Below are 27,704 nucleotides of genomic sequence, written 5' to 3' on the forward strand. Positions count from 1 at the left end.
ACAGGTTCTAAAGTAGCTGTACATAGTCATGCCTTCTGTAGGGTTTGGTTTCAAGTGCTACTATTTTTTGAGCTATAACAACAGTTACCTGTGGATTTTCTCACATAACAGAAAATGCACAGGAAAACTCCCCAGAAAAACAACAAATACTCAGTCTCTATGCTCTTTCCCTGAACAGTAACAAAGTTGTATTAGTTGCTGTATCAGAATGCCATACACAAAAACGATAATCACTAATACAATCTGGTTTTGGACATACACATCAAACCAATTAGAACATCTTAAAGTCTCATCAGGCACTTTTGTAATACATAGCATTTGTCTTACAACTGTACCCATTAGCAAAAAACAGTGTAACCTACAGATTTCCATGTTGGAGCTATCACAGTTAGCATTTTTTAGAAATGGAATGGAATACAAAAGAGTAGAAAAGGCTATTGCCTATGGAAGGGACCTACAGTGAATATCTAGTCCAACTGCCTGACAGGTTCAGGGCTGACCTAGTCAAAGCCTGGTATAAAGGGCATTGTCCAAATGCCTCTTAAAAACTGACAGCTTGGGGCATTAGCCACCTTTCTAGGAAGATTGTTCTGGTGTTTGACTACCCCCTCTGTAAAGAAATGCTTCCTAATGTCCAGTATAAGCCTCCCCTGGTGCAGCTTTAAACCACTCCCATGCATCCTATCACTGGATCCCAGGAGATCAGTATCTTCCACTCCACTTACCCTTCTCAGGAAGCTGCAGGGAGCCGTGAGGTCACCCCTGAGCCTACTTTCTCCCAACTTAGGAAAGCCAAACTCTGGATACAGTCAAGGACTTCAACACCATTCTCAAATTTTGAGTCCCAGAACTGCACACAGTACTCACGATGAGGTCACATGCTAAATAGAGTGTTTGTGTCAATGACTAACACCAAGTTTGATTTCTCTCTAGAGAATCATGGGATATTTTTGTAATTATTATCCGCTAAGGGCAAGAACAGCCAACAGTACACAATTCATGCACAGAAAAAATGCCACTGCCCTGATGTTTCACAGCTCAGTGTCTGGATGGTAGTCTGAGCAAGCAAGAGAAAGACTAGTTTGAAAAAATATTCTTTCATCTTTTAGAACTGCAGTATGCAACAAAGTCAGAGGAGTAGAATTCTGCATGGGCAGGATATTAGGCTTATTTTTATTATGTCTTTTCTCGGATGTACAATTATGTTGAGGCTCTACCTCAGTCATGGGACATGGTTCTCTCTCACAGAATCAAGTTGTGTTGTCACTGGGTCCAGTAAAGCTATACTGTAACTAAGATCAGCTTAGTAGTATTAGTAATACCATTAGGTGTTCTGCCTCCTTGTTTCCAGGATCTTTGTCTAAAGCATGAATAATTTTGGCTACTTTAACTAAATATACAATTATATACAAATGTATAATCATATACAAATATATAAATTATATATACTGATGTATATATCATCAGAGCAACTAGAGTTTGCCATGCATATGAAAACAAGCCTATATTTCATGAAAAAGTAAAATAAAATATAAAACCCTAGAGATGAAGGAGTAAATATCATGCTGTTTGACCTCTTTCTCTTCCATGACCATTGCTAAGCTGCCCACACCAGGAAAATGAACAAAAAAATCACTACCATTATGGCCTCGTTTACCCAAGCACCCTATCTTCTCCAAGCCATTTCAGCCTTGGAAGACAGGATTGTAACAGCCATGCTATTTAACACTCTCACCTTGCAATCAGTATTGGTGGTGGCCAAGTCCCACATGGGCAGCATCTGTCTTAGACACACTATCTTAGATGCACATGGGATATCAATATAGAAATCAGTATGCAAACATAACAAGGGCAAACACTGAATATAGACTATTAATGGATGACAGGAGTTTACCTTTTTTGACCTTCATTAATGTAACATTAATTTGATAATGGAAATCAAAAACTCAGATCTTAATTGAATTAGGGAGTATCTAAGCCAAAGAATAGGGTTCAACTTTGTTTTAGTAAAAGACAATGTTGTTGCTTATACTCTCAACTGTTATTAACTTTGAGGACAAGACAAGCATCTTTCTTCACTTCTTTAAAGGATACTCATAGGATACTCATACACCCATGATAAGCAATGACCTGTCGGGTGTCCATCTTCCAGGGACCCTATGCTGGTAAAAGTTAACAGAGGATTGGTCTCAGAAGAAATTAAGTGGAATGTTTTCTAATATCCACTTTCTAACACAGAATTTCACTGTATGTGAAGGGCATCAGCACAGTTATTTTCTGGCTCTTATGAAATCTAGGGCACTTGTAAAAATACCCAAGTACTCCAGAGAAGTGGAAGATTTATGGCATGGTCTTTCCTCTCTCCCTTCTGCAAGGCTCTTCAGTCTTTCCTTTTTCGACCAATTGAATAAACATCACTACAAACCCACAGCTGGGCCTTGGAATTGTGTCCCAAGTCACTTGGAAGCAGTCAAGAGGAGGCGGGCCAGCAAGGTCTCATAGTGCTCTTTGTACAAGCCCGGCCTCAAGAGAAATTGCACTCGGGGACTTAATGATGAGGTCCGGATTATTCAGATAGAGATTTTCAGAGAAATGGAAGAGTAACTGAAACCAGTTAGCAATATCGGGCTAAAAGAGAAAGATGAATACCAAGGCGAACTGAGGTGATGCCACCCTCTAAGCCCAGGGAGAGTGACCCACACCCCTCTCACAAGCGAGACCACAGCACTTCACTTGGGTGGAAGCCAGCCTTGGGGAACCTCCTCCTCCAACACCAGGTAAGCTCCGGGCCCTACAGGTCATCTGCCCGGTAGAGCACACAGATGAACGAACTCACGGACAGGAGCCGAACTCAGGGCAGCTCCCAGAGCTGCCTCCCTCCCGCCCCCGCCACGAGGGGGATCCCGGCCAGGGAGACTTCCCTCAGCCCCCTCCTCACCCCACGGCTGCAGGCCCTTCCCAATGTGGAGGCAGGGTGGAACGACGACAGAAACCGGCGCTGCCCTCCCCACATCCTCCTCCAACCCCACATGCCTGGGCAGAGCCCACTCCCGTTAATTGGATCAAGGGCCGGGCGGCGGGGGCGGGGAGGCGGGAGCTGCGCCGAAGCTGCCCCGTCGCTGCCATCGGAGCACCCCGAGCCTGGGCCCGCCCCGCGGGCGCTGCTGGAGGCGGGGCGGGACCCCCGAGTCCCGCGGTTGAAATAGGGGGAGGGCTCAACCAGTCCCTCCCCCAGGTGGCCGCTGCCCGCCGAGCGTTCCGCCGTGCCACGCCGCCTGCGAGGTAAGCGGCGGCGTCACTGCTGCGGGCTCCGCTCTCCCGGGCCCGGCGCCTTTCGGTCCTGTGCCCCGTGGGGTGCCGGGGGTCCTGGCAGCCCTGGCGGCGGAGCCCGTCCTGGTCCCAGCGCCGCCTTCCCGCGGCGGGCAGCGCGTCTTGGGACGCGCTGGCAACTGCGAGGGAAAAGTTTCCTCATGGAAAGGGGGCGGGTGGGGGAGGCGGTACCCGGCTGGGCGCTGGCTGTGGGCAGGAGGGGACTGGGAGGCGGCTCGGTGGGGTTCGTCTGGAGGCGCAGCGGAGACCCCCGGTAGGTGCGGGAGCGGTGGCGCGCGGGGCTGGGAAGGGCGGCAGGGCTGCGGTCCCGGCGGGCTGTTCGCGAGGGGCTGGAGAAGCTCTTGCCAGAGTTTCGCTCCCTTTGCGTTCCTAAGCTTCGCCGGGTGCCCCGCCGCCGGCCTCCCGGGGCCGGCCCGCTGCCGCCGCCCCGTCACTGGGGGCTGCCGAGGCTCCCCCTCCTTCCCTCTGGAGCCCGCGCCTCCGCTCCGCCGCGGGGACAGGGGCCTCTTTGTGCCGGATCCGCGCAGAGCCGCTTCCCACTCTGAAACCGGAGCCGCGGGCGCTGGCAGCGCTGTGGAGAGTGGGGTTAAAGCGGCTTCCCAGGACCCCCTGGGAAAGGGGCCGCGCCGGGGCCCAGGCTCGCGGGGCTGCAGTCCCTTGTCTCCGGTGTCCTTGTTGCCGGTCTGTGAGCCGCACTCTGGGCAGCTGAATGGAGAAGTTCGGCAGATGGGACCGTTCTGTCCTTATTCGTCCTCCTCCTCTCTTCTGGCTGCCCACAGCAGTGAGGGGAGGGCGAGGGACAGGCATCAGGGATGCTGCCTGTGGCTGTGTCACCGGGCCCCTGGCAGGCTGCTGGGGTTACTGTGTCCTCTCCAGACTAGGGCAGGAGAAAGCTGATAAACAGGGAGGGTATTAGTGGGCCTGAATATCCAGCGCTTGAGAAGACAGTCTGATTTGTCACTGGGTATGGGAGGAGGGTTCCAAGGTCTCTGCAAAGCTATCGATAAGTGAAGCTAGCGTGGCCCAAACACATTAACCTGTTCCACCACTTTCTGTGCCAACTATGTGTTCTTTCCTTGCTTCAGTTCTTCAGGTATGCAAGAAGGCTCAGGGCTTGGTGGGACGGGTGAGGTTGAGGTTAGCTGACCACTGCCAGACCCTTGTTCCTGGCCCTAGGAAGTAGTCTAGCCTTTTTGTTCACTCTTTGACCCACCTTATAGAACTGGTGCTCCCTACTTCCTGAAACTGGAAGTGAACTTCTCTCTCCTTCAAATCAGCTGCTGGTCTAATTCACACAAAGGAATTTCTGATACAATGGTAATTGATTGCAGTACAGGACCCAAGCAGAGCCTCCCACTCCACCCTGACATTGAAGTGTCACTAAGCCTTACAGTGGGTGACTCAAGTCATTCTCGGGAAGGAATGAGAGCAGAATGCACAACTGCAGTGTGTGGGCTAAAATGACAGGGTCCAGATACTCCGTGCTCCAGGTGTGAGCTGGTCTTTGGGTGGAGTCAAAGTGGAGCTTCTCCCCATGAGTTGCGTAACTGGGCACATTCTTTCATGCCAGGATTCACCTTTCCCTGAAGTCCACAATATGCTTTGTGTGAGATGGAGTCTGCTTTGATAGTGTTTTGTGTAATTAGTGGTATTTCTCTAGAAGTTCCCTAAAATATTTACTAGATTGTCCTTTGAGTTGCAGCTTGGAACAGAATGAATGTGTGAGCTTGATCAGCTGCCTGCTGCCTTCCCTGTTTTGTGCCTGGTCCATTGTATTGCTTTACTGGCTTTTTAATTTTTTTCTTCTGATCTGTGTGTTTGAGCTTCTTTGGCTTGCCTGCACTTGTTCAGGTGAAGACTGTCTTCTTCTCAGGCTGAAAAAAGCAGTAACCTGAGTGTATCATCTATGTATATGGGTGAGAACAACTGCCCACCTGGAACTCTATTATCAAATGTCAACAAGTGAATAGGCTTGTGTGTGGCTGCACTGCACCAAAATGCTGCAGGTCACTGGCAGACCATGTGTGTGACCAAGTCATAAAAGCCTGATAATTTTATGGACCCAAATTAATTTCTTCACAGGATAATGATTGGTGTTTTTAGTCATTTTAGGTTTTTGTGGACCTAGCCTGAATCTTCTGGGCTTTCCCTGGATGCTCATAAATTTACAACAAAAAGAAAATAAATATGTATTAGAGAATCAATGTATATTTACACACATGCATGCATATATATATATATAAAATAAAATAATATATATACATATATATAATGTATATATATTATATGATTATGTAATACTATATATATATACACACAGTAATACAATAATGGGACTTCTTAGGAGATGCAAAGCTGTAAGAATGCCTTTACCACCACAACGGGGTGATGTGAGCTTCTGTCAGAACTCATGATATCAGCAAGCATGGCAAACACTGTATATTCTTTATTCTGGCCATCTCAAGGGCTGGAGATTATTCAGTTGTTGTTTGAACTATTTGGTCTGTGTCATGGCTAGCATCCAGGGTTTGAACAAAAGCTAAAAGTATCTGCTTATAGCCCGAATGGAAAAAGCTATACTCTTGATCAGAGAGCATTAATAAACTGCCTCTATTTTTGCCATCAGCTGATCAGTGATCTGTGAATTTGGGCTGCTCTTGAGAGTTCATGGGGAAATGCCTGAACAATACAAGAGCTGTTTAAGCCCTTTAAGGAGCTCTTATCTTTTTAAAACAGACTTTGTGATCAGGCAAGCTGTTTTATCGCTAGTTACTCAGTGTGATGGGCGTAGAGGGTACTCTGTGAGAGGCAACTGTGACAGATAGATTTTTAAAAACCCTTAATATTTAGTCTAAGACTTGAGTGGATGGGTCAGAAAACAGTGACTGCTGTATCTGGAAGTTTCCACAAAGAATTTAGGATTTTGCTCTTCGAAGAATTAAAAAAGAACTTGGCATCCTTGAAGCAGTTAAGAAGCTGTTCAAGTGGTAGCTTTTTGCCACTACCCTGCAGCATGGTGATCTTTGTAATTTAACATCAAAATACACTCTTGACTGTTTGGGCACAAATTTTTCCAGCAGCATAAAGGAAAATGTTGTGCAAAGAACCTGGTGCATTCTCTGCTGTAATCATCCAGCTTTGTTTCAATGATGGTACATTGATCTCCAGTAGCTGGGCACCACTATAAGGCAGTAAATGTGACTGGCATCCTAACCACATTTGAGCCTTCACTGGTTTCTCCTTGCTGTGAATGGGATGATGGGAATGAGCCTTTCAGACTTGGGATAGTTGGAATTTGTGTGTTAAATCTAGTGATTGTCACTGGGCACTGTAGTTTGTTGAAAAGGCATGTGAGAGATCTCCATGGTACCGGGGGCCTGGATCCAGAGGCATTAGGTTTGTATGGGATTTTATGCTCTCTTAATAGGTGACTGTGGTAGGACTCTTATTTATTGCAACCGAGTTTTTCCAGGCTAGAGGAGTTAGAATTGCTGCAGGCAACCCAGAAGTAACAGTGCTGGCAACCCTTCAGCCTCCTCAGTCCTGTCCCTACTGTGAGCTCGCCCAAGCTGTGTCTCTCCTGTTTGCAGGAAGACATAGTACTTGCCTCCTGGGCTCTCAGGGACATAGTCCTTTCAGTCACCTACAGATGATTTGCTGTTGGTAGTAGCTTCCTGCCATGCCTCAGTACAGTACCCCTGCTGCTGAGCCAAACTTCTCCCACTCCTGAGGGTGCTGAGCTGCACCAGCTGCAGTGCTGCTGTGCAGAGCTCTGAAGTGGCCTTGCTGCTTTTTCTGAGAAGGGCAAGAAGCTTTCATGGATGATTGAGAGAAGATGTAGCATATTTGACTCCTTGAATGATTGAAAGTATTTACTTCTGCTTCTTGATGTTTTCAGTCAGCTCTGCCTCGGACAAGGACTGGTGAGCTATGGTAACCCATGGGAAACCTTGCTGTTGACTCCAGCAGGCTTCTACTCCAATGCAAGCAAACAGCTAGGGTTTTGAGCTGCTTCAGGAAGCCTTGCAGGGAAATAAAGCTCACTGGATTGCTTTGTTGTGCTTGTGGTTTTTTAAAAAGCCTTCCAGTGTTCTTCCCTCACATGTCAGGTTGAATCTTGAGGACCAGAAACTGAAATCATTCCTTTGGGCAGTGGACTGAGAAAGCAACTGACATTCCAGTGATGCTGAACATTAAAATCTATCCTGTCACGTGTGCACTTTGGGCTGACTGCCCTGTTTGCCTGTGTTGTCCTAAAGTATTCTGAATAAAATTTAGGATATGAAGTGCTAAGAGTTCTGTTCTGAAGTGTTAACAGTTCTGTTTTTCAGCCTGAGATCCAAAAACTTATTTTAAGAGGCACTACGGATACTAAGGAGCAGATTCTGTGCAGATACTATGAAAGTAGATAAAAGCTGCTCCATGACATGCAGGGCAATGAACTTCAAGAAGAATGTGTGAAGTATTTGTAGCCTTTCAGTAGAAGAATTTCAGCCTTTCAGTACTTAAAAGGAGCTTATATAAGGAGGGAGAGCAACTTTTTGCATGGGCAGATGGTGATCAGACAAGGGGAAATGCTTTTAAACTAGAGGAGAAATTTAGATTAGATGTTATGAAGAAATTCTTTAAGTAAAGTATTGCTAGAACAGGTTGCCCAGGGAAGTTGTGGATGCCCCATCCCTGGTAGTATTCAAGGCCAGGTTGGATGGAGTTTTGAACAGCCTGGTCTAATGGGAGGCATCCAGGCCCATGGAGATGGGCATGGAACTAGATGATCTTTGTGGTCCCTTCCAACCAAAACCATTCTAATATTCAATGAAGGATGAATCTCCACAGAGCAGGCCAGTTCCTAATGGCTTTCCTACTTCAACCTTGTTACCTGTATCTCTGGGAAATCTGTCAGAAAGGTGTATGAATATGTTTAGAAGTGGAGTACCTCCAAAGTGGCTGATCTGCCAAACTCTTCTTGAACCAGGAGATGCTACAAAGGGAATATAAGTTCTCTCCAGTCCACAGAGCAAAGGATGCATTCTTTTCACATCTGGTCCCATAAAAAATGCAAAATGACTCTGTGTAAAAGCTACTCTGCAGTCCTTCCAGTTCTTATGGTATTGCAATCTGCCTTAATTTGCAGTTGTTTTTATGCTGTTTAGATTTTCCTGCAGAATAAACCTAGCTCTGGTAACAAAAGGTGAAAAAAGAGCCTTGCTGTCAAAGTGGAGGAACTGGTCACACCTGGAACAGAAGCAATGGGTATGATGCTTTAACCTCGTTCTTCTTTACCATGAGAGATGCCTTAGCACTCAGTTTTATCTTACTCAGCTCTCAAGTCAAGGAGTTGGTTGCACTCCCTTCTACTCACTGTTTGGGACTCAAAACTCTTCAGGGAACTGGATGAACTTCAGAAATGCCTTGAGGATGATCTTCAATGTTTTTGTCTCCATTATATGAATATTTGGAAGGAAAGTATTCACATAATAAGCAGTTCTAGTAAATCAGCTTTTACCATGTAAAACCAGAAACCTATTTGATGCAGCCATAGATAAAGAAATGCAGTACTTTGAAATAATTTACCATGATTGTCACACATTTGGTCTGAAGGACAAATTTCTTCCAACTCTTATCTCCCATTCCCCTTTCTCAAAAAGCAGCCAGTGGAAAATACAACTGTTGGTAAAGGAAACCCAGAAGCTCCAGAACTACAAATGAGTTAAAAACTCACTGTGGCTTCCAGGTGGGAGAAGGTAGCAGAGAAGGCTGGAGATTTCTGACTGCTGTGCAGTCTAGTGAAGCAAGAAACCTCCAGAAGCTCATTGTTAGAATGGAGCTAATTGGCTTGTGGCTCCCACAAAGTTTGATTGCATTGAGGGCAGTCTGCTTCCTTAGGACTTCTAATGCATTCATGTAAACTTGATCCCTGCTCTTGGCATTGCAAGGTGATTCAATCACAGGAGAATATTCCAGTGGCAGGAACTTACTGGAGTTTGCCCCCCTACCCACTCCCCATCCACAACCACAGCAAACACCCCTGCTCACCACTTCCTATTGCTTCTGCCTTCTTTACTCAGGGTTAGATGAGTCCAGGGTATTTTATTCTGTTTGGATAAGTGTTGTTCACGTAAAGATCCAAACAAACCAAACTTCTTATTCCAAGCCTAGTTGGAGAGGATAGACTGGTCCAACCTGCTACTGCAATAACTTATCTTTACTTAAAGTTCCAGGCAACTGTGTTACAGAATGGACTATTGATCTTACCAGTTATTAAATGCAGAAAAGAACATTACCAGGTAAGATGTAGATTAAATCCTGGAAAATGTTTGCATTCAGTGTGGATTGAGACTGTTAAGGAGGGATATACTAGCTTTTACTAGAGCTTTAAACACCTGTTTATCAGTGATTTAGGAAAAAAGAACTTTCAGTTGTTTGGGTCCTATCTGGAAAAGGGAAGTGCATGTGTTTGGTGTTTGCTTGCAGAGACTGATGCAGCAGGGTGGGAAGTACCCTGGGAAATATCCAGCGTAGAAGCAAACAAGTGAAGAGGCCAAAGAGTGGGACAGTAGCAATTAAAGGTTCTCCATATCTGCCTGGGTTAAAATATTGCCCTGAGAGAGTGGTAAGAGAGGGAGTGTGAGAGCTGGAAAGTGGGCATTCTGTGACTAAGGAGTGGAACAGCAATGATGCTGTTAACAGGTCTAAGAAAGCAGCTAGGGTAGTGCTGTTCCTGGTAACTTGTATGTGTGGCTTCTTACTAAGAAGTCAGCTGCAGCTGCTAAACATGTAGATACAACATACATGTTTAAATTATACCAGCAGCCATTTGGAATAAAAATTAACATAGCCTATTGCCCTGTTTGAGTATGGTACACAATGGTTCACTGCTGGCTTTTTCCCTCCTTCAGCTCTGTATTTGAGATTGTGATTTATTTTTTTTAATAAAAAGAACAACTCAGAAAAAATGTAACATTTACCTTGATAGCCCACTACATTCCTTCATTAACATTGTCTCATACTGTCATGTTAACCAGAATAGATCTGTGTTCCTGTAATGTTAAAGATCCTCTACATCATATTGGAAATAAAAGCAGATTTTTTTCTTTTTCTTGGTAAAACAGTTTCTGTCTGGTAAAGCTATGTCAGCCGGCAATCTTAACCCCTAGATCAGCAGCAGTGTATTAGTAGAAGCCTGTCCTGTAGCCTTGGCTGCTGACAGGGAATAGCTAATAGTAGAAAGGATTGAGTTCTGCATGAACACTTTGAAAACAGCTTGGGGTGGCACATGGGGAATGCCTGTCATCAGTACATTAACTTGATCTGAATGTGAAGACTAAGCTAAAGAAGCTGTGGTCTGGACTCAAAGGGTCAGCTCTTCAATCTTGTCTGTGTTTTAGAATTTTGTATAATCGTTGAGAATTTTGCTAGTGGACAGCCACATGATCTCTAGAGAATCATGGGCTGGGAGATGGGCTTCTGTTAGTGACCTCTTTGTGTAGTTACTGTTCTGCCTGCTGTCTCTCTGACCTTTCCCTGGCTGGAGAAATGAGCTGAAACTGAAATCTTGCCTGAAACTGTATTAGACAGCTCTGGCAGGCTTCAGTCCTTAGGGAGAGGCTGGGAAACACTGGCTTAGTCCCTTTCCCAGTCAGGTGACTGCTGAGGGCATGACACTGCAATAAGATAAATACCTCTAAGGGAATTTTTGGGGGATCTTTGTGTTACTTGGCATTCTTTCTAGCAGTAGACAAGAACTGTCCCCTCTTCAGAAAGGTGAGTGTCTGCCTATAAATACCAGACCGCCTACATAATGGCAGTGGAGAGGACATTACTGGACGTCATCCCAGTTACTGGTGCAGAGCTACTGGATGTGCAGTTGCAGAGCTGGGGAGTCTGGAAAGGACACCCTGTCCCATGCCCCATTTCATTCTCTCTGTTGGGGACCTTCCTAGCTCTGCTGTAGCAATAGCAATCGAGTTTGTTACACTGCTGGAGTGACATGGAACCTCCTGGCTTCAGCTCTCTAGTTTCATTCTGACAAGTTAGAAGAAAAAAAAGGGATTTCATGCTGTAAGGGAAGGGGCGCTGCCATTTTGTGTGGTTGGATTGTTCAGATCGAAACATTTATCTGCAACCTGTACTAGAGTGCCAGTGTTTTTGGAGGGAAAATAATGCCTTGGAGTACTGTACAGAAGAATGACCCGGAAATCAAACAAATTGGTTGCAGAAAGTATCAAATTCCTCCTTTCTGATGGTAGTTGTCTTGAGGTGGAAATTAGTTAGTAGCAACCTATTACTGGTTAAAACTTTTGCTTAGCTTGGCTTTAGCACCTATATAGAAATTGATCCACAATAAAAACGTCTTCACCAAAGCCTCACTTACTAGATAAATGTTACTCAATTTGTTCCTACATGTGTCTGTATCCAGCATTTGCTGTTGTAGTTGGGAAAGGGAAGAGGAGTTGAGCAGAAGGCCTTGTCTGGTGCAATATACAAGCTTTATTTGTGTGGATGAATTCCTGCAGGACTGCAGCCCTTTGAGCCCTTGTAGAGTTCAGAGGTTTGATCTTGGGAAACTTAGGAAAACGGTTGCTCATAAGGATTCTCAGGCAATGCATAGAAGTGGTGCCTTGGGCATTTGGAGGCTGGAAGTACTGGCATGTGGTATAGATGGAAGAGAATTTCTGTGGTTTACCTCCTGAGGGAAAGCTTTCAATGGACAACAGCTATTATTACTTTTGGATCTAGAAGTTTTCTTTGTGGATCAGGACCCTGTTGCACAGATGCTGTGAAAGCATGAAGCAACAAGGTACACCCTACAATGCATAATGGGTTTCACATGTTTTTGAAAGGGAATTTTTTAGCCTGACACCTTGGTCTGAGGGTAGGGATGTGTGGTCTGAGACGTGTCCCTGACTGGATCACGAGTGAGAATAACAATATGGCTTAAAGGTAGAAACAGCTCTATCACAATGAGGCCTCAGGTATTTTCCTGAGTGGAGCTCATTACCAGTGAGACAGTTATGAGCCATTCCATCTTTCTGCAGTTAAAGAACAAGAAGCATTTTTTGATAACTTAATAGGGAGTTGATAGCAGGTGTGGCCTAATAATTATGTTGGCTCCTAAGTGAGAGCAGGTATGTGGGAGAAGAAGGGAGGTATCTTTTCTAACACAGCAAGCAGAAATACTTGTAGCTGTCATTTGCATAGTTCAGTTTGCCTGATGTTGCTGGTTGTATGGTGTCTGTGATGCCTTTATCCATTAATCCTCTGGAGGTGTGAAATGAATGACAATGTAGTCACTCTTTCCTTCTTCTTCAGAGACCTTATCTTGCAGGAGCTGCTGTGAGGTCTTAAGTAGCTCTTAACTGTGAGAGCTGATAAACAAAGGTGGGAAGGTAGGCATAAACATTCCTTTGCCCTGCAAATATGATTTGCTAGATAGCCTCCTCTTAGCAGAGGTGGCAGTGGCATCAGGAGGAGTCTTGTATGTGGTACTGGCCTACATACAACACTCCAAAACTCTAGTTGATCCAATATAACTCCAGCTACATTTCTCATATTGTACAGGCTCTGCCAGCCCTCCTGAATCATTTGGTGGCTCTTGCTAAATCAGGCTGTCCATGAGGTATCCCTGTCATTTTACTTTGCTGTAAAACAACGTCCAGGCTTTGGCACATACATTTACTCTTCCCGTCGAACTTGGGTTTTCCCTGGTCTCAAACACTTAGTGGCTCACACCATGTGGTGTTTCAGGAATAGATCGGCATGAAGGGGTGGACTGGCAATCTACTAGCTCATCCAGGGCTCACTCAGGGTGACAGCAGCAGCTGTTCTTTTCAGCCCCTCTGTGCAGTACTAAGTACCTTCCCTATGTCTGCATGCAGATCCAATTTGATCTGCTGACTGACTCTTCTGGACTCATGAAGTATGTAAAGTCCAGAAAAAGCCCAGCAGGAAAGGGTCCTTCTTGTTCTTTGACCTTTTTGCTTCTACCAAGCTGGATTTTTCTGGATTTTTATAAAGGCTTTACAACTGCTATGGAAATATGTACTCAACTGACTGCTTACTCAGGTCATGTAGATTAGTCTGTAAAAATATCACTTCATTGTATTTTCCCCCCAGCTACTGTGCTGATGACTACAGTAAAGCCTTAAGTTGTGGCATGCTTTGGCATATGATATTACAGATGCTGCAAAATCATATGAATTCAAAAGTAGGTTGAAGAAATTAATGGAAGAGAAATCTGTTGAGTGCTCATTCATAGGTGGCACATCCATCTCAGGGAAGTTCCTGTCAGCAAGTGGTTAGAGGCTTGGAGAGCATGCAGGTAGGCATCATGTATGCTTGCTCTGTTGTCAAAGTGAGGGAAGGTACCTCCTTTTGGCTGCTGTCTGAAAGGCTATGAGGCCATGATATACCTTAGTCTGATCTAGCACAGCTACTATTATATTTCAGAGCCTGTTAGTGATAGTAAATCTGCTTATTTGAGTTTGTAGCTCCTGAGAAAGCAAGCAGATGTGACTCAAATTCTAACATGGAAACTGCAGAAAGAATGGATTCAGGGTTTGGGATGTTTGCTTAGCCTGTCCCTCAAATGAACAAGCATATACTGCCATACAACAGCTTTCCACATTTACCCCCCAAATTATAGTGCCATGTAGTCAGCCTGAATTGGAAAGAAGAGATGGAAGGCATGTTTGTGATTCATTGCTTCCTGATAAAGTGGGGACGGGGGAGTAGCGTGGAAAAAGTGATACAGCATTCATGTGTCATGTATCATTGATCTATGTCTTCATCAGGAGAAAGAAAGAAAGGATGGGTTTTAAATACATTTTTACATACCTTCACAAAGTTTTTTTTTAATCATAGCAATTTCAGGAATGTTTAGTCTGGTTTTATCAGGGACTACAGGGAAGCCATAACCTTTAATCCAGTGACCTGGACGACTCAGAGTCACAACTCTTCCCCCTCAACCTCTTGCCTTCCCCTTCCTTACCAAAAGTCAATAGTTTGCAATAACCCAGTCTGTTTTTCTTTCCTTCCTTCAGTTTCCCTACCTTCTTTCATTTCTTCTCAATAATGGACTTATCATCTGGCTAAAGATCCCACTTCCATGTTTTGTGGTTTCTACTCTCAGCTGCCCTAACCTTCCAGCCTCAGCTGAGTGCATGCTGGTGACTGAGAAGGGATTTTTTTTTTGCTTGTCTGTAGTTGAGGTTTTTTGTTATTTTTGTCTGGGTTTTTTTTTAATAAATAAACTTTTTAGATTGAGGTGAATCCCCAGGGATGTAAATGTGAGATAAACAAAAATATCTTGTTCTGTCCTGGCTTTTCTTAGCTTCTGCAGACCTTTTACTTCTCTTTGCTCTGTGGAAGGCTGTACCATACCATACCATTACCTGTGCCATACGGCAAAATAAAGTATTTCTGAGAATGAGATGGGAACGGCCTACAGAAGCAAGGGACAAAAAAGCTCTCCTGCTAGAGGGCCACATTCTACCAGTGCAGTGCTAGGTGCTCTTGTACTAAAGGAACTGTAGACCAGAATATGCATTTTGGTGACTTGGTGGCTTTTTCTTTTTTTCTTTATGTAGAGTTATCAAGTTCTTTGACTTGTGTATAAATCTTCGTCTTTAGTAAAAGAGACTGGAGAAGGTATGTGTGTGTCCTTTTCTCTTTGTTCCAAAGGCAGCTTTGTGTAAAAGTGTATGCAGCAAGGGCATGAAGGCGGTGGGGTTTGCTAAAATGGACACTGTCCAGTGAGGGGAAGCAGGCCCCATGTGGGGTGCCTGGGTGCTTATTTTAGGTCTTTCTGGCCCAAGCCGTTCCCTGTGCTCAGCTGTTGTGATGCTGCCTTTCCTGCACAGTGCTGTCAGCCACCCCAGTGTTTCTATTTTAACTCTCTCTGGGGCTAGATCTTGTGACACAAGGATTTGGCATCTCTCCTACGTGCTGGAACATGGCATCTCGGGAGGCACAGTGGGTGCAGCTGCTATATCAGAGGGTGCCCTTCCTAAGTAGCTGGTAGAAAAGGGACACCCCTTTGTGTGCATCAGAACAGGCATCATCCCTGCAAAGGAGTGTCTGACCATGTCCATCTCTGTCTCCTCCAGTCTTTTTATAGTCTGAAGAGCTTGAGACACACTTGCCAGCTTCCCACTGCTCCTCTGCAGCAGCGTCTCGCTTTCAGCTTTCAGGTATGTAGTTACTGGGGCCAGGAGTAGAGTTCCGTGCCCTGGAGGCTGTAAGATGGCTTTGCAGTCAGATGACAAATGTGGGGAGGGAGGACAGGGACAGCTGATGGCATGGTGGAGGAATTAATTTTTCAAGGTTTGTGTACCTGGATGTCGTATCCCATTTAACAACCTGCTTTAGTGACTGGATTTCAGCATTTCCAGCCTTCTGAAGAAGGCCAGAGGAACAGCACTAATACACTTCTGACACACTCCATGGGATGACACTGGGCAAACATAGCTAAATGTGGGAAATTTCTGAAGTCTGGGTTGGGGCGCTTCACTATGCGGCTCACGCCACCAAGAAGGATTTGCATGAGGTGGGAGATGTGGACTCTTGACCTGATCTTCTTCTCTGCTGTGTGCTCTGTGGGCTGGCAGAATGAGCAGATACCTCTCTGGGGTGTGAGGGAAGCTTTTTATAACTAGGAATGTGCAAGAGGAGAAGTGTCAGCAAAGGCCATGCATGCTGCATTAACCTGGGCTCGTCTGAAAAGACCTGGGTTTGTCAGCAAGTGACTGGGCTTGGGTCCTGTTACTCCTTCTCTCATTCTTGCACAAGAACAACCCTGAACCTCTCCCCAAGGAATTCATGGCTCCATACCACGTCAGGAACAAACTGGCAGTGCACAGGGAAATGGGCAGAAGTTCTGAGACAGCAGAGAATGACAGGAACCTTTTACCTTCCAATCTAGATTTTGAGCCTAATGCAGTGAGTGTAGTGAAAAGAGCAGCTGTGCAGGGATGTTTCTAGGGAAGCAGTGCTGATGGGTAACAGGCATGTGTGCTGTGCTGCCGTTTGGCTGGGTATGCCCCAGAACATTTCTGTACTTCTGCTCAAGCCCAGTTCAGCTGGTGGGCAGCTTATAGGGCTCCTCCCCATTCAAGACATGCCTGCCTGCTGACTGCTCAGCCTTGTTTTCCCCAGTCAGTTGTAATCCTGTAATCCTGAGTCACACTGGGAAGCTGGAGTCATCTCCATTGACACAAGACTTTATTTAAAGTCTTTCAAGGCAGATTTTAAATAGCTTTAGCTACCTCAGTTACTGTTACCCTCTCCAGGGCTTTGGTTAAGAACAGAATCTCTGCAGAAGTATTTGGTGCTGCTGAAGAGTGTTGGATTCATGAGCATGTCTGATATCTGCACAGCCAAGGCTGGCAAGATTGTCTTCTACAATATCCTTTCCCAATGTGTTACAGGCCTGCCAAGGAGGCCTCTTGTCTGCAGGGAGGAGGCCAGTTCAGCCCTAGGCATCTTTGCTGGACCTTGCCATCTGCAGCTAGAGTAGTACTGATGACACTACTTGACTGAAGGGCAGCAAGTTGGGCTCCTCCAGCTCCAAGAGCCACGGAGAACTATGCTGTCTGCAAAGGCTCAGCCAAGTGCTATGATGGAAATCACTTTTCTCTCTTCTCAGGTTAACTGAAATCTGCAAACATTCTCTGCTGCAAGAAAAAAAGGGTGATGTCATCAGAAGATGATGCTGGCGGGGAGGCTCCTGGGGGCAGTTTCTGGGAGGTAAGGAAGGATAATTGGAATGTGAGGGAGGTAGGAGTGTCATCTTACCACCCACTGGAATTGGGTTGAGTTCCAGGTCTGTGGTGACATGTTGCCCTTGAGGAGTGGAAGGGAGGAGCTGTGGGAAGGTTCAGTGCTATGCTGTGTGTTACTGCAGGCAGTAGTGAGTCTTTCTTCCATAGATACTGTGGAATGAGAGTTCCTTGTTCAGCTGACATTGATCTGAGCTGTGAGAGAAGCAAGCAAAGCATCTCAGCTTCTTCCCTCCAGTGCTGTGTCTGCCTGAGACTGCCAGAGGAGGGTCTGAGCGCAGATGCTTCAGAAGGACCCATGTTCCCTCCCCGTGCAATGATGGACCTGCTCTTGTGTGTACTGTAGGAATGTGAAAGTCAGTACGGTCTAAAGGATAATGCTGTGTGACGTTTCAGGCTGGGAACTACAGGCGGACAGTGAAACGTGTGGATGATGGCTACCGGCTCTGCAATGACCTTATCTCCTGCTTCCAGGAGCGAGCCAAGATAGAGAAGAACTATGCCCAGCAGCTAACAGAATGGTCCCGTAAGTGGAGGACCAATGTGGAGAGAGGTAAAGTTAGCATATCAGACTGGGAACAGGAAGCAATCATTTCATTCCCCTCTTTGAGTGCTATCTTTTACTGAGGTGACATTGTTTCCTTGAGGGACAGGCTTCCCTTCCCCAGGAAGGGGGTAACTTTCTTGGGTGTCTTTTTTGTGTATTTGCCTGTTTTTGAGTGAGTCCTCTGATTCACTTGGAGATGTATTCTCTTGCCATGTGCATGTTTATTAAAAATAAAAAAACTTGGTGCTTAGTTTGGCAAGTCCTTGGGCAGTCCATGTCTTAAATCAAGCTGGAGATACCCCCTTTAAGGATGGCTTAGCTGTCTTCTCCTGCAGTCTGAGAATAACTACTAACGCTGTGATTTAGTGGCAGTGTGTTCAAACTGATAGTGTCTCACAAAGTAACAGGAAACAATGGGACAGATGTCCCAAAGGACCTGTTGGAAGCCTAGCCTCAGACATGAATTAATGTTGCTCTCTGCTCTGAAGCCTAAGCCAGATTTGGGAAGAGAATTTTTTCTACAGAAACCTTCTCCTAGCAGGCACTGTCTGGGACAGTTGAAGCTGCCCAAAGAAATCCCTATCTCATCCAGCTCTACCAGCCAGTCTAGATGCTGCCTGGTGGAACTGTGGAGACCAGTCAGTGCTGAATTGTTGGATGAGAAAGTGACTCCATACTGGTAGATATAAGAGGAAGAGATTTTGCATTCCCTTCTGTGGGCAGTAGGTATAAGAGTCTCTCTGGTGCTTGTTCCTGCAGGTCCGCAGTATGGTACTCTGGAAAAGGCCTGGCATGCCTTCCTGACAGCTGCAGACAAACTGAGTGAAATTCACTTGGCTGTGCGGAACCACCTGGCTGGTGAAGATTCCGATAAGATCAAGGCCTGGCAGAAGGAGGCCTACCACAAGCAGATGATTGGAGGCTTCAAGGAAACAAAGGATGCAGAGGATGGGTTCCGCAAAGCCCAGAAACCCTGGGTGAAGAAGATGAAAGATGTAAGCAAAGTGTGAATGAGGAAAGAGAGATAAAGGTAGTTGAGCTGGCTGCCTGATTTCAAGAGCCACTGGACAAACAAACTAGGTTAGCCAGAGTAGCAGAGAATTCCCAGAGAGGGATGGATCTCTCGAGGATCTCATGTTCTTGTGGTTTTATAACTTCCTTCCCATTTGGGAAGACTTTGGCAACAGGTTTTGTATTCCTGCACAGCAGGTGAGCGCTGAAAAAGAGATCATTTGAAGGTACCACTCCCACTGAAGCATTGTTTACTGAATGTTGAACTGGCATTCTTGTTAGGTTGCTGCAGACTCTAACAAATGTTAACATGCCTCCTCTGAGTATTGGAGGATCAATGTGGGCAGGATCACAGCTTTTTCTGCATCCCTTCTCCTGCAGGTGGAGACTTCTAAGAAAAACTATCACGCAGCCCGGAAGGAGGAGAAAACAGCCCATACAAGGGAGAACCATGCCAAGGCAGACTCGTCTGTCTCCCAGGAGCAGATGCGCAAGTTGCAGGAGCGTGTAGAGAAGTGCACTCAGGAGGCTGAGAAGGTGTGTGTGGGGGTGTGTGTGTTCTATGGATGGGGGTCACAAGGACACTTCTTTCAAGGAGAAGCATTGGTGGGAATGTCCCTCCGTGAAATTACTCAGCTGAAGCCTGTAAGAAGATGTGAAATCCCATCATCTGAGGTTTTAGTGAGCTAGACTGAGACTTCAGTAACTAAGATCTTGGTCTTTGGAGTTATGCAAGATCCTAATTTATAAATGAATTTAAATAAAAAAGGAAACAAGTGTAGGGGATTTGGCGCAGGGAGTGGAACCCGTAGAGCTGAAGACCTGGCTACCAAAAATACCTGATTTGTCCCTTCACAGGAGGGAAAGTGTGGAAGGTCCTGTATGAAAGAGAGTAGTAAGGAAAACCAGGGAACTTGCAAGAATATTAGGAGAGCAATGGACTGGCACATCAGCTGTAGGATTTCTTAATTCTTTGGTGTATTTTTTCAACAGTGCAGGGGGGAAAAATTTATCAGTCCCAAGCCAGAGTAGGGAGGGTTGTTACTTCTTTGCCATCAGGGCAACACATCTCACCATTGCTGTGTTCCTGCTACAGTGCAAGGATCAGTATGAGAAGATGCTGGAAGAATTGAATCGCTACAATCCCCGCTACATGGAGGACATGGAGCAAGTGTTTGAGGGCTGTCAGGAGGCAGAGCGCAAGCGATTGTGTTTCTTCAAGGAGATGCTTCTGAATCTGCACCAGCATCTCAACCTCTCCACCAGTGAAAGGTACTGGCCCCGATGCAGAGGGGAATCCTGCCAGCCTGGAGTGCTTAGGCTCTGATGAGGGGTGCCAGTTCTGGTCTCTGGAAGCTGCTTGCATCAGGCAGATCTCACTTCTTCCCCTTTCAAGTGTATATTAGAATTGGCATTTGGTCTCTGTAGAGTGACAAGTGCTGGGGTCTGTGATTGTAGGCAGCACCAGGCTCCCCAGAGAGGATTTTCTGCCTTTGAACCCTTCCTTTTTCACTACTCTCCAGTACTGTCCTGTGTGTGTACTTCTATCCTATGAAAAGCTTCATGTAGCTATGTATGTAATCCCAGGCCAAGGAATGTAGTAGCTCTGTTGCCGTCTAGTATTGATGGTTATTCCATTCCCATTTTGCCCTTAGTAGAGAGACCTTTTGTGAAGTAATGCCCACGAGTTGCCCTTAGCAGAGGTTACACAGGGGTAACAGGCGTAGCCAAAAATCTTCTCTGCCCCCTTTATGTTATAGACAACAAATCTGAGCCACTTCCCTGTCCATGTGTGTGAGTGTGCCAAGTTATTTCAGTGCTCACTTAATGAGCTGTGCTGGCACTTGTTAGGCACTGCCACACCAAACAAGCCCGTCCCGTTTGCCAGGCTGACTCTCCAGAAAGGGAGGCTGTGTTTTCCTAGGGCTGAATAGGTGATGCTCAATCCTGCGAGATTGAGGATGCTATGTAATTGTGCACGAGGTTAATCTTTTACTTCCTACTTGGCTTTTGGGAAATTGCTGAGGGATTTGATTACTGGTGGTTCTGTCTGTTCTGGTTGTAGCTTTCATGCATTGTATCGGGATCTCCACCAAGTCATCATGGCTGCAGACAACCAGGAGGACCTGAAGTGGTGGCGCAACACTCATGGACCGGGCATGGCGATGAATTGGCCTCAGTTTGAGGTGGGGCAGCATTCTAGACTCTGGTAATGCTATTTCCAAACAATTAGCTGCTCAGCTGAAACTGGCCATTGCTAGTCTTGTGTTGGAAAGACCATGTCTTTGCTCAGCAGGCTGAGGATGTTGGGCTCTTCTGAAATTGTTGTGTTGCAAGGTATCTGCTGCCCAAAGGGGCACACGCAGGCTGCCAAGCTATACTCCAGCCATCCAACTGCAAGGTCAGAGAACAGGAAGTGGTGCTCAGGACCGTGGGACAGCTTTCTGTGATGATTTTCTCACAGCCTCTCTTGTTGCAGCTTGGGATTCAACAGAAATGAGCCTGCTATACCAGCAAGGCTGTTGAGCTGACCACTTCAGCTGCTACTGAAGTACAACCTGGTCTTCTGTTGTTCTGTATTGGATAGAAAAGATGCACAGAGTATTTCTATCTGAGTGGCTTTGATGGTATTACTGGTTTTCCCTGGACAGGAATGGTCCCTCGAAACACAGAGGCAAATCACCAAGAAGGAGAAGAGTGGCAAGATGCCTGATGATGTCACACTGACCAGCATTTTGCCTACACGAGATGGTGTTGTCTCACAGACCCCTCTGCAGACTAGGTAAAGGCTGAATTCTGGGATATATCATGTTAGGAAAAGTACAGTCCTGCCTAGGGTCATGAATGAGTTGGGTTGATAAAGAGTAATCTCTTCTTTAATTTCCTGTCTCTTGCCCATGGCCTTACCTGTGGCATTCTGGAAAAAGGCCGTGTAGAAAATGCTGTTTAGGGTAGCTGTTTGGTTTTGGGTTTGTTTTGTAGGGTTTTTTGGGATTTTTTGTCTAGCACATTCTGCCTCACAAAATGCTTTCCTGGTAAAGATCCTTCTAGTGAAAAGATTTAGCCCAATCCTGACTAGTGCTGTCTGATTCTGGCATGCATTTCCCCAGTTCTTCCTCCCAGACAGGATGAGAAAAGTTGGGGGTTGTGTGGTTTCCTAAATGAAAGTAACAAATTCTTATTGTTTTTCCCTGGTATGGTGCTGAGCAGTACCTGACAAGTTTGAGTATAGCTGCTTCCCTTGCCAGGAGGCAAGCCTGGAGAATAGGGAGAAGCAGCACAGACTCATCCTACTGTAACAGTAGCTGTCCTGCTTTAAAAGATAGACTCTGGCTGAGCGGAGAAGAAGAAGTGAACTGAGCAGAGAAGAATGGGGATATAGATATTTTTCAAGGCCACTAACTGTATTTCACAGTCAATTGGATTCAAGGGCCCTATTTGCCAATCTACAGGTTTTCCTATCAAGAGGAGCAGAACAGTCTCTTCTATGACACCCTGAAGGCACCAACCAATGTGAAGTTAGTATGGAACATAGCCTCTGCAGGGTTTTTTGGGTTCCAGGTGTCTGTCCTCTGCTGCTCTTCCCCTTTGCTCTTGTCCCTGACTTGGAAAACATAATTCCAGACATCTTGTCAGGATGCAAAACACAGCTTTTCCTCTCTGTCTTATTCTTGGCTGGAATAACTCTGGATGCAGCCGGGCTGTCCAGTTAGGACTGGCCTTCCTTGTATAAGAACGTCTGCTAGAGTAGGAGGAGGTCATGAAGAGTGTGTGTGAGTGTAAAAATACTTTGACAGTGAGTTATCCTCCTGGCCCTCAGGGTTCTAATGCTAGGGTGCTCTCAACAAAATCTATTATCTTCTGGGATCTCTCTTCCCTGTTTGCCCTTGCTTGACTTTTGGGCCTCTTGCACCCTGTCCTATAGCAGAGCAGTCTCAGGGGGAGTCAGGGTGGTGCATGATTCAGGAGAAGGTTGGTGAAAGATCAATCCACTAACAACCATCTTGTCCCCTCTCACCTTCCACGCACACAGTGGAGGGAAGGAAGACATTTCAGAGTGGTCAGATGAGGACACTCCCAAGAAGTGCCTGGATGCCAACGGGCATGAGGAAGACCTAAAGGTACCAGGTGTACGGGTACGAGCACTCTATGATTACACGGGACAGGAGGCTGATGAGCTGAGCTTTAAAGCAGGTACAGAAGCACTAATCTCTTACTAACCTTCCACTGTCCTCACTTGGGCTCAATGAATGATTGCAACACTCTGTAAGAATTGGATGTCCACTTGAAAACTGACCTTTATTCTTCCCTTGGTCTGACCATTGCCAGCTCCTTCAAGGTGGATGACACAGTGGGAAATCCAGCTTTTTCTAGACCATAAGGTAGTGAGGCCACATGGCAAGAGACTGCCTAGGCCTTGGTCAGAGTGCAGGGAGAGCAGACCCCTGCCTCTTCTTAGGGCATTTATTCTGAATTGTGTCTTGAACCTTTATTAAATGTTTCTCCCTTGCACCATTGATATAAAAATTACACGGCTTTTCTGGATTGTTTTTTCAAATAATGTGAAGATAGATATTTTGGGAGAAGCTCACCTGACTGACATGTACTACTGAAGGCAGAGGTCAGCTGGGAAAAAAACAGCTATGCAAACTGTTGCTCAGAATGGGTATCTCATGAATGGAGATCCTGGCCTGCAGCAGAGGATTGAGCGCTGGAGCAGACAGACCTGTCCCCTTTTCTTCCTTTAGTTAAATTTAAGTTTTCATGTGGCCTCCTCTCATCTTCAAGTGGACATCATGATCTTGGGAGTGTCTCTGATCTTGCTTGTTTTGAGTTTTACATGGTATCTGTGTGCTATAGCTCTCCAAAACACACTCACTGGAAGTCACTGAAGTCCTTCAGTAGCAGGGCCCTGTGCCTGAGGCCAATATCTGTGCTGCAGTGTTACCATACTAGTAAACTTCCTAACATTAACTTGTTGCTTTAAAATATCCTGCAATATGAGTGCTCTAGAACTTGACTTTGTTCTTTCTTTCCACTCAGCAGATGAAATGGGGTATGACTTATTAGCTGTAGTCATCTCCTTTTTGAATCAGCTCTGAGCAACACATACCATTAAGGAACAGCAGTGACTTTCTGAGACTCTGCCAATGTGGGATGTGCCTATTGATGCAGTCAGCCCTCCCTCTCTGGCAGAAGTATGACTATTGGTTGAGGAGGGGATCTTTCTGCCCCTCCCAAAATTGATGTGGGAATGTTAAAGGTCTTTCCTGGTCATAGTCTGAGAAATCAGTTGATCTCATGCCTTACTGGCCAAACCAGACACTCCATCATGGAATAGACATTTTGAGTCCTACCAGCCAGAGCTTAGCAGCTTCTTGAATTTCCTTCCCACTTGCCTATCAGAGGAGCCACTAAGAAAAAAATGTCTCAGATCAGTCTGATCACTCTGGTTGGTAGGCATGTTCCTTAGGGAGAGAAAAGCAGGCAGAGAACTATAGGGCCAAAAGATTTCTGATGCTGAATAGAAGAAGTGAAGGTCTGTTTAAGTTCCTTGGCCAAGGTAGTAGTACTGAGTATAAATACTGAAGAGATCAGTGATTCTGGCTTTGATTAAACTGCATTATGATAAGGGTGTTGATAAGGGGAGAAGAGTGTGATGATTGAGACCAATAGTCTTGCTTTTTATAAAGTCATCTTGGGTGGGTAAAATGCCATGCTACCTTTCTCAAGGCTGCCTCTTAATGGCTGTTCTTACTTTTAGGTGAAGAACTAATGAAGATTAGTGAGGAAGATGAGCAGGGCTGGTGCAAAGGCCGACTTCTCACTGGTCAAGTTGGACTCTATCCTGCTAATTATGTTGAGAAGGTTGGATCATGATTGCTGCTGCCGCACCAGTGCCTCACAGCCATACCAGCATCTCCTGCCGAGGTCACTGGGTCACTCCTGGCCCCAACCTGCCTTTGCAGTATATCCTGCAGCTTCTGGACTTTAAAGGCACATATTCCATGTAACTAATGCTTCATTTAAACATCTAGATCTGTAGGGATTTTCTAAAAAATAAACAAGGATGAATAAAGACTTTTCTGAGCACTACAGTAGTGTAGGAGTGCAGAAAGAAACAGATCCTTTTGACTTGCACTGAGTGAAAGGAGGTGTTTTCATGGAGCGTTATAAAAGAGAGAAAGCATACTTCCTTGACTTCAGTGCACATGCATCCATAGTGCATTGGGTGTTGAGGTCTGCCCTGCCACCAGGCTTCTTGTTCAATGAATTTTTGATATACAGTGTAATAAGGAACTTCTACTATTGTTTACCCTTTTTAGCTCCATCAAGCTGACTGGCAGAAAGGTCTCTATTTCCCATGTATTTTATAAGTTTTCAGTATCCCTCACCTGCAAACTTGTTGGCTTCCCTGATAAGACAGCTGGTAAAAGTTACACAGCTACAACCTGAACATCCCTTTTCACTGCCCTCATTTCTATTGGGATAACCCCAGGAATGAATGATAGTATAGCTGAGGCACAGGAGAAAGAAGCTTCTGTCTTGCATGGTGTGGCTGTTCAGGCTAATGAGTTCTGTACAGATCTGTTGTGCAGCAAGTTGGAGTTGACTGAATGCTCCCTGAACTAGAATGGTCTTTGACACATGCTGAAGGCTGGTTTTAACAAAATAACAGCCATGTTCCAGTGCTGTTCTGCTTAGGATTCCTAAATTCACTTCTGTATGTTGGGGTTTCTAATGCATCTAGATTATTTTGGCTACACCTCTCTTCAAGAGCACTTAGTGCACAGCAGAGACCCTCTTTTTTTCCTTTCCAATATCTAGCCCTGGCTTACACAGGGCTAGAAGTGCACTCCCTGCTTTGCCAAAGACCCCTGCACTGTGATGAGGGTTGCACTGTGGAAGTTGCCTGCTGGCTGGCACAAATTACCTATAGAGGGGTAACACCCCTTTTTGTCCTGAATTGCTGCAAGTGCACTTATGCCCAGTTGTTAAGTGCCATTCAGCAGGGAGGATGTATCCAACATCTTTATCTCACCTGTCCTCATGCCTTTGAAAGCCTGTGAGGCTGCTGGGAAGACCTGCTCTGTATATTCCAACATAGGGACTGATTAACCCAAGAGCTTGAGGGAACAAAAAATTGGAAAATCTCCTATTGCCAGAGAAACAAAGGCAAACAAGCAGTTGCTTAAAAATGGCTTACTTAGCACATCTGCTTGAAACTGCTGCTGAAATGCATTTTGAGTTTGTAGTAACCTTCTGTAGTGACATTCTTATTCTGGCCTAGCACGTGTGAGTGACCTGGCTCAGTCAGACTCACAGAACTCAGTTTAGCCTCCACCAACCACTTGGGATGATCTGCTTCAGAGCTGTTTGGAAAAAGGGTGCTACACATAAGAAAGGCTGAAGTCATGGGTGAACATCGAGATTAAATGGCCAGTATTGTGTTAACAGCAGCTAGTAAACCAAAATGTAGACTGAAACAGAGGAGGGGATAGACATATTCAAACACTTAATTTATGAAGATTAATGTATCACAAATATCTCATTGCCTGGCTGACAACAGAAATTAACCTTTTACAGCATACTACATGCCTTGAAATGTAGTTTGCCAGGAACAAAGAGATGGGAGACCACAGAAACTTACAGTTGGAAAGTTTTGCTTGAAATATCTCTAGCAATGTACTTCATGAATGGGGAAGAGGGGTGCAAACCAAAAGAAAAAGGCATTTTGCTCAGAGTCTATTATGTCATTTTTCAATAAAAGAGAAAGTATTTCCAAAAGGTAATTAAATATCTAAGCAACAGACATTAAAAATGGCTGGATTTAGCTATGAATTTAGTTAGTATTCTAGATTCAATATCTGAAGATGCCTCTAAGCTTATGTCATGTAATTAGACATGTCGGTGTATAAGCACTTGGATTTATTTAAAGATCCAGTCTGCTCTCAGTTCTGTGTCCCAGGTAAAAATACAGTGTTGTGCAGTAATTGCAAGTGTTACACTTGCTGACCCACAGTGGAATGGTTTGTTGCTCCTTTGTCTTAGCACACATGAATGTGAAGAGAGCCTGGCAGGCTTCTGAGAGAACTGAGATTAAAACAGCACTAAAATGACCTGAGATGTCCTGTAAACAATACTGAAGTTTCCCTGATTAACCTGCATCTTTCAAACACTAGTGCTAGACTTTCATGTAAGGTCAAAAAATGGTAGAAGGGAGCTACAGAGGATGACATTGAAAATTTACTTCTAACTCTATTTGAGTTCTAGTCTGGCTGTAATTAGGGATGGAGGTAGGGGTGGCCATAACATGCTAAAGGACAGAAATGTCCAGTGAACAGAACCTCTGATTACAGTACAAACAACCTGAAATTCCACAGGACAAAGTCCGAACAGGCTTGTTTGTCCTAGGAAAACATGACCACCTGATTATAGTGGGCTGCTTGAAGGTTTCTAGAAATTGTGACGTATTGTATCTTATGTGAACAAGTTCTCTAATGACTGTTTGCACATCAGAAATTCCTGCCGAGAGCTGAAGTAATGGACAGCAGACAATACATTGAGAATGAAAAATTGCTTGGCTGGGCTATACCTCAGAAACAGGCATGGCACTTAGTCCTGGCTACCCAAAACCATCTGGATTAGTAAAAGAGAGCCTGTGTAGTGAAGATCTAGCTGGAGGGAAGGAGGAAAAAACAACCCCAAACCAACCCACATCTAATGATCTTATATTAAAGTAATTGCTCTACCTGGATACTTGGTTTTCCACAGAAGCAAATGAGGTTTTAGTTAACCACAAAGGTTCTAGTTGAAACTTCCGTGCCATGCCAAAAGTTTTGTGTGTGAACAGAGACATGTACACAGAAACTAATTGCTGTGCCTGAATTCCAGAAGGCCAGTGAAGCCTGTTCTTCCCCCATGGTTTTTGTAAAAGAAAATACAAATACACCTCTGTGCCTGATGGGCCACACAATGAATAATTATCTAGTCATATTTTATTTTTTAATAAAGCCATTCCTTGTGGAAAGCACATA

General features: G+C 45.2%; 1 protein-coding gene across 5 annotated transcripts; it reads left to right on the top strand.

The window, feature by feature from the left end:
- The first annotated feature begins 3,206 nt into the window (after positions 1-3,206).
- On the top strand, positions 3,207-27,704 carry PACSIN3 (protein kinase C and casein kinase substrate in neurons 3). 5 transcript variants are annotated; one of them, XM_066552276.1, is made up of 14 exons: positions 8,544-8,583; positions 9,546-9,617; positions 14,919-14,979; positions 15,438-15,521; positions 16,976-17,076; positions 17,505-17,661; positions 18,415-18,650; positions 19,048-19,203; positions 19,763-19,938; positions 20,732-20,852; positions 21,318-21,448; positions 22,119-22,184; positions 22,700-22,860; positions 24,431-27,704. In XM_066552276.1, the coding sequence occupies exons 5-14, from the start codon at positions 17,023-17,025 to the stop codon at positions 24,544-24,546; spliced, it is 1,374 nt and encodes a 457-aa protein (XP_066408373.1). In that variant the 5' UTR covers positions 8,544-8,583; positions 9,546-9,617; positions 14,919-14,979; positions 15,438-15,521; positions 16,976-17,022; the 3' UTR covers positions 24,547-27,704. The 5 variants fall into 5 exon arrangements, with proteins under 5 accessions (XP_066408375.1, XP_066408376.1, XP_066408373.1 ...); XM_066552280.1 differs by lacking the exon at positions 22,119-22,184 and having other exon boundaries at positions 8,551-8,583; XM_066552277.1 differs by lacking the exon at positions 8,544-8,583 and having other exon boundaries at positions 9,450-9,617.

The sequence above is a fragment of the Molothrus aeneus genome, chromosome 6, assembly GCF_037042795.1.
Source record: "Molothrus aeneus isolate 106 chromosome 6, BPBGC_Maene_1.0, whole genome shotgun sequence".
NCBI lineage: Eukaryota > Metazoa > Chordata > Aves > Passeriformes > Icteridae > Molothrus > Molothrus aeneus.

What these genes read in the sequence shown, in the direction of transcription:
- PACSIN3 (XM_066552278.1), top strand. Translation starts at nt 17,023, where the DNA reads ATGTCATCAGAAGATGATGCTGGCGGGGAGGCTCCTGGGGGCAGTTTC. An exon ending in CTGGGGGCAGTTTCTGGGAG is followed by an intron (nt 17,077 to 17,504) that starts GTAAGGAAGGAT and finishes GTGACGTTTCAG; the next exon opens with GCTGGGAACTACAGGCGGAC. An exon ending in TGAATTGGCCTCAGTTTGAG is followed by an intron (nt 20,853 to 21,317) that starts GTGGGGCAGCAT and finishes TTCCCTGGACAG; the next exon opens with GAATGGTCCCTCGAAACACA.